We start from the raw sequence: 15,208 nt of genomic DNA, 5'->3' as shown, positions 1-15,208 counted from the left end.
TTGCATCATCTCTTCCCCAGCTCGCTTTGATCTAACGAGAGCACCCATTGGAATGGGTATTCCTTCCTAAGTAAAATGCCTTAAGCTCTCCGCATTGTCATTCCATAACTGAAGCCTCGACTTACTTTTTTCATGAGCTTCTGTGACAAATATTCGTGTATATGTAGACATCTTGTCTGAGCCTGACATTCCCTTAGCAAGTAAGCGCAAAGGTTGGGGGACTATCAGTACAATGGCCGTGTTCGAGAATAAAGGAATTTTTCGCAGTTGAGGTCTAAGTCTAAGAGCCATGGTGTTGCAGGAAGAGAGGCTTCTATAAAAATCACAAACACCACAATCTCACAATGGATGATCTTGAAAAACGTTGCCGAGGCGATCAACGAGGGGTACTGGGACGCTTCTTAGTCACGTGTCGCCAGTAAACAAGCCCAATCTTGCTGTCACCAACTTCAATTGACGATGCATCACGGAGGAAATACGAAGCAAAACTAGCAAACATTCAGGTTGAGCAATTACGGGTGTCAAATCACAGGCGTCGCTATCGATTTTTGAGTGAGGGGCAGATTTGCGCGAGTAGAAAAGCGTTGTATGGGACGTCCAATTGATCATCAGTCACCGACATTGAGAACTTCAAACTGAGAGCACTTCAGTATACAATGCATCTGTAAATTCATGTCTATCATTTTCGCCAAGGTATAGTTCATTTTTAAGCACCCAACGCCGACCATGCAGTCTAAAAAAGCCTCAATATCTCACGTCCTACGTAGATCTAAGCCCATAACCCCCAATCCGTGGGACCGTCTCCCAGTCTAAGCCTGACATTGAACTGCGCCATCTAAAAGTTGGTCACGTCGCTGACACCGTTGGTGGCCTCCTTCTTCACGCGAGCGGCCTCGATGATCTCGTCGAGGCATCCGGAGCTGGCGGCGACAAGACCGAGCACTAATACAGTCAGTCATGGTGGGCGGTGATCAACAACATGCGGGTACTCACGCGAAGGCGCGGGGGCCAAGGTCTTGGACTTGTACTCAGGATGAGCCTGGAGGCTGTCGACGGTTAGCAATAGTCGTTATAAGCGATGGATAATACTCACCCAACAAAGAAGGGGTGATCCTTCAGCTCAATGGTCTCAACTCGGACACCTAGGTCATCCATTGAAGTCAAGGAAAGGCCAGCCTTCTCGAGATCCTCGATGTAGTCGGGGTTCACCTCATAGCGATGTCGGTGACGCTCCTCCACAACATCGGCTCCTCCGTACAGAGCCCGGAGCTTGCTCCATTCGGTGCCAGGCTTGAAGTGGGTTGTTCGGCTACCAAGTCGCATGGTACCACCCATTTTCCTGTCATTTGTTAGCATAACTTCCTTGATTCACCCGACATAGACTTACTCCTTGGAGCCCTCAGGCATGAAGATGACAACCTTGTGCTCAGCGGTGGCGGAGAACTCCTCGGATGTCGCATCCTTGAGACCCATCACGTTGCGAGCGTACTCAATGACAGCAGTCTGCATACCCAAGCAGATGCCGAGGTAGGGGAGCTTTCGCTCTCGAGCCCACTTGGCGACATCAACCATACCACGGATACCCCGAGTACCGAAACCACCAGGAACAATGATACCCTGAGCTCGAACGACATGAGCCCAAGCCTCGTGGAACTTTCGGGGATCCTTCTGCTGCATATCGGGTTCGAGGTGCTCGGAATCGACGGAGATGAGGTTCAGCTTGCGCTTGCATCGCATAGCAGAGTGCTCAAGTGCTTTGTGAACACTGAGATATGAATCGTCAAGGCTGACGTATTTGCCAACCAAGACAATGTTGACGGGTTCGAGGTGTCGATCGGGGACAACGGTCTTCTTCCAAAGGTCCCAAAGAGCTTGGCCCTTCTGAGCCATGGGAGGAGCAACCTCAAGCTTCTCAAGGGCGAGACCCTTACGCAGAAGCTTAAGTAGACCCTCTTGTTCGAGGAGGAGAGGGACCTGGTAGATTGTGTCCATGTTGCGGACGCCAATGACCTGCTCATCTTCGACTTGGCAGCTTCGGGCGATCTTTGTAATGGTAGCGACGTCGAGTTCTCGCTCGCAGCGGCAGGCAATCTGGAGACGTTAGGCGCGGACTGGTATGGATCGCGAGGAACATACCACATCGGGGATCAAACCGGCGCTTCGAACTTGTCGGATGGCGTGCTGAGTAGGCTTTGTCTTCTCCTCTCCATTGATGATAGGGACGTAGGAAACGCTGATGCTGAGGAAGTTGTCGCGGCCGAGTCTGTGTCGCAATTGCTTTACAGCTGTCAGTATTGAGCTTCGAGATCGGTCTGGATTTCATACCGAAAGGGCTTCAACGAAAGGACCGGATTCGAGATCGCCAATTGTTCCGCCCTATCGCTAAGTCAGTCGCCATGCCAAGCCATCGGTAATCGGTAGGAGATCGTACAAGCTCGACTATGGTGGGTTAGCGAATGTCGCGTAAGATCTGGCTCATGGACAACGTACTGATGCAAACATCTGGCGATTCACCAGAAGCGTCAACTGGAATCTTGGCAACGCGCTCAATCCAGTTCTGAATGGCATCTGTGATGTGGGGAACGACCTCGAATGCTGTTAGTCGGATCTACAAGATGGTAGAGCTGCGCAATGTACCTGAACAGCTACGAAATCGTTAGCATCCGCATAAAACAACAACCTCAAACGTAACACATACTCTTTCCCAAGTAGTCTCCACGTCGCTCCTTCTCCTATACATCAATTGTATTAGTGGTTGCGGATCGCGTATCGAATATTCGTGAAGATTCGTACAATAACCTGCTGGTAGATCTTGCCAGTGGTGATGTTGCTGTCACGGCTCAATTGGATGCCGAGGTATCTGGAGTACTATAAGTCCCTGGTCGAGCTTCGGTCAAGTCTTGTTGTCAAAGAACATACCGCTCATAGTTTCCAAGATCGAGATCGGTCTGAGGGGTCAGCGCAAAGTTTTTCGTTGGTGAATATTGAGCGTACCTCGCCGCCATCGTCGAGAACGAAGCACTCGCCGTGCCTGGGATGTGTCAAAGGAAGAAAGGGCCATGGGATTGAGTCGCAACATACTCGAGAGGGTTTAGAAGACCAGCGTCGGTGTTGATATAAGGATCGGTCTAGTCGAGGGTTAGAATCGTCGGTGAGGGAGGGTTTCGTCGGTGGGGTGTACTTTGATCGCCTGGAAACGTTAGTCAAAGCTCGTTTGGTGACCATGGTTGTCGTATCGTACCGTGACTCGAAGACCGAGAGTCTTGAGCAGAAGACCAGCGCTACTGGCTAACATTGGTGTCAGTCGTTGAGAAGATCAGCACAGCTCATCAATTGCCATACCGATAATGCCTGTGATTCACGAATTAGCACGCCCTTGGAAAGAATGCGACGGCGATAAGCTTACCTTTGCCGACACCAGAGATAACTCCGCCGCTCACAAGAACAACCTTCATGATGCCGTTTGTTCTTTCAATTGTTCGTTTATATAGAGAATAGAAACTGCTAGTATTGCAGGGCGGAGTTGCAGGGAGTTTTGTACGGCGCGTTCGCAAAAACTTCGATCAACGAAAAGAAAGTTTCGGCGGTGGGGTACGATTTCTGCCACGCCCTGTGAAGCTCAGAACGTTGACCGCTTTCCAAATGCGGCTTGGAGATGACTCTGTGCGTCACGCCGTGGATTCATCCTGGTTGAGCCCCACCTGGCAGCCAGTGAACTGGTTCAACTGAAACCATTCAGATATGGATGTGTTAGCAGCCTAAAGGTTGACCTTGTGGCCAGCAATCAACTACGTAGAAGACATTTAGAAGATAGGGGGGAGATAGAAAGTATCACATGTCATAGTAAAAGAGCCCAGAGCTTGCGTTGGGAAGAAGTGATGATCACAGTCAGGTACTGTTCCCCGCTGTATCTTGTGTGAACGCAGTTATAAAAGCACCCCAGCTGAATTCCGACGATAGAAACTATACATCGTGCAACAAGCTCGAATTGACATGAAGGAATGCTACAGGATGAGTTCAATTTTTCCAGATAACAGGCTCCCCTCACATCAACTGCTATACGAGTAGAGAGCTCCCAACCGAGGCCAATTGCTTGGTGTATCTCTTGCTACAGGTTAGCTAGCTAGGTAGCAATGGTGATTGTAAGGATCGCCAATGGCGGGGTAGTTTCACGATCCATTCATTACCAATTGACCTCGGAAGCAACGTACAATTGCGTTGTTCAGCGGCACTTCACATAAGCTCAGTTTTTCTATGTAATATTTCCCCGCGTGCTTGGTTGGATGTACCACACTCAGGATGATAACATCACGGATTTCGCACCATGTTCGTTCTACGACAAACATTCTCAGGACGGCGAAATGCTTCTCCACGTCCTCAGCCCGTACAAGTCCATATGATAGAACAATACGGAACCTCAAGATAACAGACCAGACTCGAGTTATATACCAAGGTATGGCATGTGTCATACTTTTTTGGGTATATAGAAGGGGTTGACTAATTACTGGACGCCAATCGAGTAGGCTTCACAGGCCCAGCGGTGCGTACGCGACTCGACTCAATCCCACGCGTCACGAAGCTATTCAAGGACTGACTTCCCACGACGTAGGCAACCATAAATGCAAAAGATACGATAAGCTATGGAACAAATGTTGTCGGAGGAGTCTCTCCAGACAAAGGTGGCCGGCCACACCTTGGCCTACCAGTCTTCAACACCGTCAAAGAGGTGAATCACTAGCTCTCTCAATTTCCCAATCTAATGGCTGTCCCAGGCGATGAAGGAAGTCAAACCAGACGTCAGCGCCGTCTTTGTCCCCGCGAAATTCGCAGCCGCAGCCATTCTCGAGGCCATTGAAGCAGAGGTTCCTCTCGTTGTCTCAGTCGCAGAGCATGTACCTGTTCACGATATGCTTCGGGTTCATGAGGTCTTGAGAACACAGTCCAAGACCCGGCTGGTAGGTCCCAATTGCCCTGGCATCATCTCCCCGAACCAGTGTCGTGTAGGCATAATGCCCTACAAGCAGTATACTCGCGGCTGTGTTGGTATAGTGTCCAAGTCAGGTACTTTGAGCTACGAAGCTGTCGGGTCTACCTCACAGGTTGGCTTGGGACAGAGTCTCGTTGTAGGAATGGGAGGCGATATGTTACCAGGTAAGTCTTCATCGCGCGAGTTGACATGCCATTAACACGGGACAGGCACGACCCTAGCAGATGGACTGAAGCTCTTCTTCGATCATGACGAAACCAAGGGAATCATCGTGATTGGTGAGATTGGAGGTGAAGCAGAGCTTGAAGCCGCGGAGCTCATTCGAGAACATCGGCGCACGTCCCCAAGACCCAAACCTGTCATAGCAATGGTAGCAGGGCGCACGGCACCTGAAGGAAAGGCTATGGGACATGCCGGTGCGATCTGGAGACATGGAGATGTTACTGCGGAGGCCAAGACTAAAGCCCTCGAAGATGCGGGGGCTATCATCGTGCCGCACCCCGGAGTTATGGGCGAAAGGATGAAGGAGTTGCTTGGGATGTAACGTATTGCCTCACAAGGTGAGCGAGCTCCAGCGATAGAACTCTGTATTGAAGCATAGAGTGCACTTAGTGGTATATAGCAATAATAATTAAGCACCCACAAAATAGTATCGCTTATCCGTATCCTGCATCGTACCATTTACCGAGACCATCAAGCCAAAGGTATACCCAACCCTTTATCCAGTCCAATACCAAAACACCAAAAGGAAGCACCAATATTACTTACTCCTTCTTTCCACCCAAGAGTCCACCAACGGTGTTACCAACGCCCTTTCCAACATCTTGTAGTCCTTGGGCAGCACCCTGTCCACCACCGACAACAGCGTTCGCTGTGCTGTTCATGGCTCCAGAGCCTGGAACATCCTTGTTGACGTATCCGCCGTTCTCATCACGGCCTTGTCGCTCAGCGCGGTTCACGCCCTCTTTTGATGCGAGGTCACCGACCGGTTGGAGAAGTCCTCCTTGGCCGACTTGACCAGCTGCGAGATTATGGACGCCGTCTTGGAGGGTGTCGACTTGTTCGATGCCAGTTACTTTGGTCCTGTCGAGGTTTTCTATCGTGGTGTTAAAAGGGAGAGAACGGAATGGGATAGGGAAGTGTAGAGATCTTACGCTTGGCAGCATAGCTTGTCTTGTTATCCTTGGTGAACCAACGAAGATACATGTCCTCCATCCAAGGAACCCACTTCTCGTACTGCTCGTTATAGGTAGCCTTGGTCCACTCCATTGTGAAGAATATCAAACAAAAATTATGTGGAATCTGCTGTATCGTTTATCGTCTGGTTTATCTTTGTCTCTCAGGCTGGAAGACCGTGCTGAAGACACGACTTTATACACATTGCGCGTCTTGCTACGTCATCCACTTTGCAAGGATCTGAAACGACGCAAGGCAAATCTCATAGGCTGTTTCATTTCTTGGTGGTGGTTGACCAAGACGCATTGTGATGCCATGCTGAGTCTTTTGGGTGTGGCGCGTGTCGCTCTAAAAACCGGTTCTCGTGGCGCCTCGACGTCATTTGGTGGGAGGACGACAGGGATGAGCCACGATGGTGTTTATTCTACGGTCCACCAATCAAAGAGGAAGAGAGCGAGATACTTCTTTTTGGGTGAGAGACCAGGAGTCACTGAAAATGAAGTTGATTGAAATGAATATCTCCATTCTTAGAAGCCAGGATACCTGCACTTCGCCACGAAATTAAGAAGACTACCCTCAGGAAGAAAGAAAATACCGGACCTTAACATAGGGTGTTAAAATAAACTTAGTAAAAGATATCCTCAATTTATGTATATTTACCTGAGCCTTTTTGTCATTTAGGATGAAGTTGATTAATTTCTACTAGTCCTGAATATACCTTATATTGTGATCAATGCTGATGGACGTCTGTTGCAAGTCGGTTTTCGCCATATGTCGCACGGTCAGTCCAGTCTGCCAATCCCATTAACATATCCAGATCCGTCTTCCGCAACGATAGAGCTACCGTCATTTCATCCTCCTTCCTTCGGGGCATGAAATACACAAGACCCTCTGATGCAGGCCGATGATATGGAACCCTAATACTCCGGATATTCCAGGAGTTTGATAGGTTAAAATCCGAGCTCCTGCTCTCAATTTCGGCCCAGGAGACTATAGCAACATCTTGCTCAGGGTTGAAAATTGCGTCTGAAATAAAAGCCGGGTTGCTGATTACTGTGCCCGTATTGAACATGAAATGTTCCACATCCCGACTGAGTGCGGGTGGAGATGAGGCCTTGTATAAGTCACTGGCTATTGTCTCGACACTCATAGTGCTCGGGTTGGTATAGCTATTGCATGTCATGTGTTGAAGTGCCCCAAGATGTTCCGCCTCTGCTTTTTGTGTTCGGGCTCCACGTGCATCGACCGTACGAAAGCATCTCGCTGTCCACCCCGAGGTGAATCGGCGGTCCCTTGCACAGCATATGTTTCGGAAAACAAAAGCGGAAAAAGCCTGATCAATATCCATATCCAAGAAGGATTCTAAGGGGCTGTCATAAGCCAAGGCCAAGTCCTCGATGTATTGCACAGCCTTTCGATCAAAAGTGAACAGAGCCCAATCAATACCTTTTGCCTCATACGATGGGCTTTGGGTTGACTGCGGATCCGGCACAAATTTGATGGGGATTCTGTCATACCTTAGGCTCTTCTTGTCATTGTTAAAAAACGCCGCGTTTTTATGTGTTGACTCAACAATATCCGAGGATGGAAGTTTTTTCTCACGACAGGCTTCAGCCAATACTCGAACCATCATAATTAGGCCTGCTCTGTCGACGACTTTGCTGCTCATACTGATGGTGAGGATATCAACGCCTAGTTCGCGGGTGAATTTTAACTCCATCACAGGAGAGGGCTTCGAGTCCGCCAAAGGCTCCTGTATGGGGACATGACTCTCGTTGATCCAATGCATGGGAAATTTCTCTCCTCTTCTACGTCCGAAATCCGTTGAGGAGGTCTTTAGAAGATTCTCGACTTGCAAGCAAGGCACCACTCGAAAAGGGATGATCTTGTATTTATTGGCTCCTTGATCCGTGCATTCTTCATGTTGGACTTGGCCGGCGACCCAGGGAAATTCTTCCGAAAGGAGTAACAGGCCCTCGTGTATGCGGGAAATAAGCTTGGAGTATAAATTGTTGGTTTTGGAGTAGTAGACCAAGCAGAGGCTGTAATACTCTCCGACATCGACTCTGTTAGTCAAGGGGTTGATTTCGACGTCTAGATCCATCATTTTGTATTGAAAGTTTGCTGGTACCTGTGCTGTGTTGATGCTGAGTTTCTATTTGTGAGAGGAGTCCTGAGCTCATGATATTGGCGAAGGAGAGTGAAAGGAGGGAAGGAACACATACAGCTTCTCATGGCAACAGCAATGCAGTCTTTAAAGCAAGTGCAGATCTATCAGACTACAGGTAGGAGTGAAAGATGGGGTGGTGGCTTCATACTGCCGTTCTAAATGGTGGTCTACGTGGGGAGGAAAGAAAACTTAGGATCTTGATCCTAAATAATAAAAAGACTTGAATAATTTCATATAAATCTATGAGATCTTTTAAGTCTTTTTGTCAATTAGGATCAAGGTTCTAAGCTTTAGATATCTTTTGCTGAGTTTATTATAACACCCTAAATCAAGGTCCGGTATTTTCTTGCTTCCTGAGGGGGGCGCACACACTGCCACCCTCAAACCATTTCTTCTTCACTACAAGCTGCGACTGAGCACGGCCAAGTCACGCTGTCAAGGGACTGTCGATCCAGTAACTTGGTATTTATTTAGTGATTATTAATTTTGCTATAAACTTGTAATGTACCTGTTGAGTTTCCAAGCATCTCAACCAAATCAAGGAATGTTTTAGTAAATCAGGTTCTGTTCCATCAGCCCAGCAGGGTCCGTAGATCACTGCCAAGTTTCATGTGATACCAACACATCCAATCAGCAGCACCAACATAAAAGAGTGACACACTCCTACCCGCTGGTTCGCTCATTCTTACCGGCGTGAGCCTCAGTATCAATGGTAGTCTCAGGGTTATTGGCGTAGTCATCCTCACCACTGAGCTCCTCAAGAGTCTTACGGGCAGTCTCAGGGATAAGAAGAGTGGTGAAGATACCGAGAAGCATGAAAAGAGCATAGATCTCAAGGACGTGGTCCATCCAGGGGGCCTCGTTCTTGTCGGTGGCACCGTGGGTGCGGAGGATGGAGATGGCACCCTGGCCAATGATGGAACCGATCTTTCCTGAGGCAGCGGAGATACCGTGGGAGGTAGATCGGTAGCGGGTAGGGAAGACCTCACCGGGGACGATGAAGGTGGTGGTGTTGGGGCCTGGAGTTGTTAGTTACGGTATTACGTGGAAGGAATATAGACATACCGAAGTTGAAGAAGAACTGGGCAAGGACGTAGATGGCGAGGAGACCGTTGGAGGAGATATGGTTGTAAGCGAAACCCATGACCTAAACACGTTAATCTTGTAAATCACCAACCACGACAACAACTTACAATGAAGAGAATAGTCAGGATGATGAAACCACCAAGCTGAATAGTCTTTCGTCCAAGGGTATCAATAGTAGCAACCGAGACCCAGTAGCCAGGAACAGCACCAGCCAAGACAATAATGATGTTACCAACAGCAGTGTTGTGAAGGTACTCGTACATGTTGTTGGCATCCTTGGTAGAGTAGCCAATAACCTTGAGGATAGTACCGTTGTTCAAGCTGAGACCATAAAAGGCCACATCAAGACAGAACCATGAACCAGCGGTACCGATGAGAATGGACAGGTTCTTCCACTTGCTGTAGTGCTGGCAGAAGTCGCTCCAGCTGGCCTTGGGGACCTGGAGGTTGGACTTGGCGCTGGCGTGGACCTGAGCACGGGCGACCTCGTCGGTGTCACCCTCACGCTTGCCATTAATGTAGGCCTTGACGTCCTCATCGGCTTGCTCAACGTCACGGGCGACGTCGAAGGTGTAACGGGGAGTCTCAGGGATGGTGAGACGGTCTATACCAGTGTCACTATGTGTTGCAAGGCAGGGGTGTAAGCGACTTACAGTAGAGGGCAATGCAAGCAGGGACGGCACCGAAACCGACGAGGGTACGCCACATCTTGTCAACGGCGACCTGGCAGTCTCCAGTGCAGTGCTTGGTATCAGGGGCACCCTCGAGAGAAGACTTGAAGCCGAGGGTGAGGAACATCATGACGAGAGCGGCGACGAGCTGGCCAATACCTTGCATGGCAAAGACAGCAGCCATCATGGCACCACGCCACTTGGTGGTAGCAAACCTGTGATGTTAGTTGACCTGGACTTGATCTCCTTTAACGCAAATGAACTTACTCGGAGGTAATGATTGAAGACAGAGGATAGTCACCACCAATACCCACGCCCATAACTACACGCCAAAAGATGATGAGGCCAACAAGCGAGGTGGAGGGCGAACCAGCAGTCAGGGCCTGAGCAAGAGTCGCGAAGATGATGACAATAAGCTCCAGACCATACATCCTCTTACGACCGACAATATCGGCCAGCATACCAAATCCAAGCTGTCCAATAACAGTACCAGCAGAAGTCGAAAGCTTGATGGCGTTGTCAGAGCTAGTAGCAAGCTTTCCCTTGCCAGGGTAGTACACAATGCCCAGCATGATGGTTAACATGGACACGCAGAAGATGTCGTAGGAGTCAGTGAAGAAACCAACACCAGCGACGATACAGGCGCGGACATGGTACCAGCCGAAGGGGGCCTTGTCGATCTCGGCGAGGGCAAGACGACGACGCTCATTGGGGTCGGCGATGTGAGCAAAGTCGTTGTGGAAGTTGTGGAAGGCATTGTTGCCGCCGCTTGTCTTGGCGACGGGACCAGGAGTGGCAGCCATTTTAGGAAGAATTATTTTAATAAAGAACGATATGAAGAATAGAACTGGTCTTGAATTTCGTGTACTGTACGTACGTGTACTTGGAAAGGGTACCCAGCGGCACGTTCACAAGTGAAATTATCCTTGCAGCCAAGAACAAGCCAAGAGATCTAGAAAGGAACAGAACGATCTGATATATATAAACCGACCTCGATATTAATCCCCCATAGTTCTCTCTTACAAAAATCCCATCAAGAGCCGTCCGAACCGAGACGCACCAGTCAAATTTTGTTTCTCGAGGACATGCTCTTCTAGAACTCGACATGCTATCTCCTGAGTCTCCATGCTCGGTATAGGATGAAGCACACGACAGTTATAAGTGAGGACGAATAGACGTCGAGCTCGGTTCCCACGTGCATTCAAGCGTTGAGATTGCTTGGCTAGGAGCGTTCCAGGGTCTCGGGACACGGCACGGAATTAGCGTGGCTCCGACCCGCCTTGGCATCAAGAGTGACAGATTGAGGTGCATCTGGACTTGAATGGAGACACCGAGAGAGTAAGCTTGTCATTAAGGACTAAGCTTGTTGGTGGTAAAGTTTTGCTGCATTGGGACACCGAAGGCGTTTGGAGTCTTCAATATTTCGGGTATCACGGCTTCAGCTGGAGAGAAGCGTCGATTGTGTTGCCGCTTTAATCCCGCGGGCCAAGACTTTTGCGACTTGGAGAGCACGTGTCTTCCAACGACTCTTCTAAGTCTGGGTCATCGAATTCTGCCTCTTTCTTTTCTCTTGTGACCTATCTCTTCTTTCTCGGGCCGTCGCTGTCGAGGGTGTTGTTGCATTCGCTTATACGCAAGGTTGTCGCATTCTTTGCGCGCGCATCATACGTCAACTTGTCATCTCAGTCTTCCAACATCACCATGTCAGAACCAACAGAACCACCGCCTCTATCTATCGAGATCCTAACCGATCCAAAAGAAAAGAAAGATGCTCTCAAACTCATCGCCGACAGTGTCGCGCAACAGCGTCAAACAGCATCACGCGCCATGATCTTCCACCCAATCCCCCTCTCTGTCTTTATCGCCATTCTTGCGATCGCACACTATGGCGCAGGCATTGGCAAAGACATCAGCACCATGCTAATCATCTACCCCGGTATAATACTCACTTACCTGGTCGCAATTCGATATTTCACCAGTGCGTACATTCGCATCGCTGAGGAGACCAACTGGCTTGACTGGATGAAGAAGGATGGTGTTGAGGACACCATCATCGGAGCGCGCTTTGGCAAGGACATCATCGCTGCAGTGGTCCTTCGATTGGAGAAGAGCAGCAAGACTGCCTTCGTTCGTGCATGGACAACGAGAGCGCGGTACAGACGGCGAGGACTTGGTGGCGATGTGCTACGCGAGAGTGTCAAGATCGCGAAGCAGAAGTTGGGCAAGGGGTGCACCATTGAGTTCGCGCAAGATCATGCAAACAGCGAGATGCCTCTCCATGATCTCTTCAATGCTCCTTTCCTTGCGCGACAAATGAAAGCCAAGAAGGCGCTCAGTGCAGCACTGAAGGACTGGGAGGATGGCAAAGAGGGGCCTCAATAGCGACGAGAGTTGAGTTTGTATAAAAGTAACGTACGTTCACTCGCTCGCCCGCCTCGAATCACTAGTCGCTAACATGAAGCAGATATTCTTCATACTGCATGTGATGGTGCGCGATGCGATCCTATCTGCTTGACTGAAGTCTGGTCGACTACAACCCCTCGTACCCTGTGACGATTCCGCTCAGAGTCCGCGCAACCGGCTGCGTCTGTCCAAACCGGTGCCTCAAGATAGCAAAAGCTGAGATTACGCCAGCAATGGAGCCAAAGTACTTTCCGTCGCTGCCACTTTCGCCCTTCCAGCTTCACGTCTGATGTTGCAGGGAAAAGCAGTATACTTGACGCCCATTCACTGTACAGGCCGTATCACCTTGCATCTTGCGACCCAGCCGCCATTATCCTCGGCGTATTTGATGATTTACAGTTTAGAAGTGTTGCTCCTCGTTATGCGCTGAGTGCAGTGCCGAAATGAACAATGCAACATACCCAATTGCCGACGATCATGGGCCATCGCTCTTGTGACCACCCAAAGATTATAATAAGAGCAAGATCTCCCGAAATTACATATCAAACAAATACGGCCTGCTCCTCGTGTCTTCCAGTGTTTTGTGTTGTCCCTGGATAAATGCGACCGTCGATGTTGTGGGCTTCTTGATAAGGTATCATCTGTAGGTGTCACTACGGACGACGGCCCTGCAAATGCAATCCCTGGGTAGAATGCTTCCAACGAAGTATGTCCAATACTGTGCATTGAGTCCAGAAAGTTCTGAAATTGACCCTTTGGCATACAAGTATTGCTGAGCAGGGTGTTCAACAGCAGCAGACGCAACGCACAAGCTGCAACTCTACGAACCACTGTACTAAGATAGGTAAATTGCAATTCCCTGAGTGTCTTATATATCTCTCTCTTTCTTTGCTAGTTGGCTGAGTATTCCAAGGTAGAGCAACCTTGATGTGGATGGTGGTCTTGCTTACGACAGAAGTCCTCCGACCGAGGCCAACAGGCAGGCTTTTGGACGGGACCCGATGCTCCAAAGCTGCTACTGACTAGATTAATGCTTTTGCATCTTGTACCCTGTACCGCAAACTCTTAAAGCCTTCGACTTGCTGGACATCCTGGAGTTGTGATCAACCACCACGAACGAAGCGGCCCCCAGTTTGCAGGCATATTGCCATCAAACCGCATCGGCACAATCGCCAAATCCGAGTTTTTACTCACTCCTCATTATTCAGCATCCAATTTGGTCAACCAACATCGTCCGCGGTCGCCCAGCATGTTGGTCAGCTGGGCCTCAAGTCGATCACGTAGATACGCGATGATCAACCACGATCGTCAAGATCAGAACCACAGCATGTTGCATCGTGCGATCAAAATAATGCAAACTCCAATGTTTCACGTAAAATATCATTCGCGTACCACCAAATTTTCTCTCATTCCATACTCCCTTCCCTTTCACCTCATCGCCCGATCTTATACCCGCGTTGCAGGAATGTCAACGACGGGCCGTGAGGGATGACACAGCCCGCACGACGGGGTCTCGCCGCCCTGCTAGTATCTTCTCTAGAATGATTTGGAGACTTGCGCGATCAAGGGAGGCTCAAATGAGACATTTACTGGAGCCTCTGTAGCGCGTTCCAGGTGATGATTCCCTTCACATTCCAGTGTGTTTCATCACAGCTTGTTTGACTGAAAGATCTGGTAAAGATCTGGTAAGCGGACCCGCTCTACTCACTATGATTCGTATGAATATCATGGTAAGAATGGTGAACCCATATAAACTATTTCGGGCTCTGGATGTCTCTCGATGTGGTCCATCATGTCTCGAGTGACGTTGCCTCTAATGTCCGAGGACCTGTGTATTACCAGCCCTAAAGTACACAAGTAGCACATGAGCTTACTCCAGAATACACAAAGTCAATTACGAATTATCTCTCGACAATTAATTAAGCTTAAAGGCTTGCATGAACCGTAAACAGATGTACGAAAAGTAACTTTTTGGCGATACAGGGTAACGATCCTTCGTCAGATGTTATCGGAGATGCCTCCAGTGGGTCAAGCGATGCATGAAACTCGGAGTCTCAGAGAAGAATGGAAATGAATCATGCATATTCTGAAGCTGCAACAAATACGATTCTTACCCTACAACAACTTCATAATTTTGGTCCAAGATTGACTGTTTGCCAAGCTTTGTGTTCATATCGCTTGCAATGGTGGGTAAGAGAGATCTTAAGTGCTGACAGCTGGTCAGAGTGTAACGTACCGCTGCGGATCATGTCCAACGACGTGGGGTGAGATGCAAATGCAATCGGATTGGATGTCTTCAAATGGTGGAATTGAGTTGAGGATGTGGTTACTGAATTCAGTTTACATGGGAGAATGTGAAAGCTAGAGTTTGTCGATGTGATCGTCATCGGCAAATGCGCACCAATTGACTGAGGATTGAGTTGGTAGATGAATTGACCGTTGACAAAAGTGCGCCATGATAACGACCCCTCGCTCGTCTAAACCCTGACCTCTCTTATCACGCACATCCTGGCCTCAATCACCAAAAGGCTGCAACCTCTCTATCGGCCTCATCTCTCGCAGTGATAAGCTTTTCCCAAGATCCAGCCCTAAGTTGGATCAACTAACGATTGAGATCTCAATCCAATCTCCTTTTCCCATCAAATTTTCACGTCTAGACAGGCAATTTCTTCGCCACTTGGAAAAACCGTCCGACGCAGGTACCGAGCGTGAGAA

The 15,208-nt window shown here is 49.1% G+C and overlaps 6 protein-coding genes across 6 annotated transcripts; 2 read left to right on the top strand and 4 right to left on the bottom strand.

Moving 5' to 3' along the window:
* Window positions 1-835: 835 nt before the first annotated feature.
* FMAN_06187 (CTP synthase) lies at window positions 836-3,455 on the bottom strand (the record flags this gene model as incomplete). Its single annotated transcript, XM_041827066.1, has 18 exons — window positions 836-942; window positions 994-1,046; window positions 1,094-1,339; window positions 1,388-2,091; window positions 2,137-2,277; window positions 2,326-2,376; window positions 2,432-2,439; window positions 2,491-2,587; window positions 2,638-2,645; window positions 2,699-2,732; window positions 2,794-2,860; window positions 2,920-2,948; window positions 2,995-3,031; window positions 3,082-3,128; window positions 3,182-3,190; window positions 3,242-3,288; window positions 3,343-3,351; window positions 3,407-3,455. The coding sequence occupies 18 exons, from the start codon at window positions 3,453-3,455 to the stop codon at window positions 836-838; spliced, it is 1,743 nt and encodes a 580-aa protein (XP_041678065.1).
* Window positions 3,456-4,299: 844 nt separating this feature from the next.
* On the top strand, window positions 4,300-5,531 carry FMAN_06188 (uncharacterized protein; the record flags this gene model as incomplete). The annotated part of the gene is made up of 5 exons (XM_041827063.1): window positions 4,300-4,453; window positions 4,524-4,540; window positions 4,610-4,726; window positions 4,773-5,151; window positions 5,197-5,531. 5 exons carry the CDS (start codon window positions 4,300-4,302, stop codon window positions 5,529-5,531), a joined length of 1,002 nt encoding a protein of 333 aa, XP_041678064.1.
* A 220-nt stretch (window positions 5,532-5,751) lies between these two features.
* On the bottom strand, window positions 5,752-6,256 carry FMAN_06189 (uncharacterized protein; the record flags this gene model as incomplete). Its single annotated transcript, XM_041827062.1, has 2 exons — window positions 5,752-6,083; window positions 6,142-6,256. The coding sequence occupies 2 exons, from the start codon at window positions 6,254-6,256 to the stop codon at window positions 5,752-5,754; spliced, it is 447 nt and encodes a 148-aa protein (XP_041678063.1).
* A 637-nt stretch (window positions 6,257-6,893) lies between these two features.
* FMAN_06190 (uncharacterized protein) lies at window positions 6,894-8,267 on the bottom strand (the record flags this gene model as incomplete). The annotated part of the gene is made up of 1 exon (XM_041827061.1): window positions 6,894-8,267. One exon carries the CDS (start codon window positions 8,265-8,267, stop codon window positions 6,894-6,896), a length of 1,374 nt encoding a protein of 457 aa, XP_041678062.1.
* Window positions 8,268-8,996: 729 nt separating this feature from the next.
* Window positions 8,997-10,893, bottom strand: FMAN_06191 (phosphate transport protein; the record flags this gene model as incomplete). The annotated part of the gene is made up of 5 exons (XM_041827060.1): window positions 8,997-9,352; window positions 9,399-9,480; window positions 9,527-10,023; window positions 10,073-10,305; window positions 10,358-10,893. 5 exons carry the CDS (start codon window positions 10,891-10,893, stop codon window positions 8,997-8,999), a joined length of 1,704 nt encoding a protein of 567 aa, XP_041678061.1.
* An 898-nt stretch (window positions 10,894-11,791) lies between these two features.
* Window positions 11,792-12,472, top strand: FMAN_06192 (uncharacterized protein; the record flags this gene model as incomplete). The annotated part of the gene is made up of 1 exon (XM_041827059.1): window positions 11,792-12,472. One exon carries the CDS (start codon window positions 11,792-11,794, stop codon window positions 12,470-12,472), a length of 681 nt encoding a protein of 226 aa, XP_041678060.1.
* Window positions 12,473-15,208: the final 2,736 nt, after the last annotated feature.

This window comes from Fusarium mangiferae (genome assembly GCF_900044065.1).
Source record: "Fusarium mangiferae strain MRC7560 genome assembly, contig: FMAN_scaffold002, whole genome shotgun sequence".
Lineage (NCBI taxonomy): Eukaryota > Fungi > Ascomycota > Sordariomycetes > Hypocreales > Nectriaceae > Fusarium > Fusarium mangiferae.
Note: the sequence above shows the minus strand (reverse complement) of the source record. Positions and strands in the feature narration are given on the sequence as shown.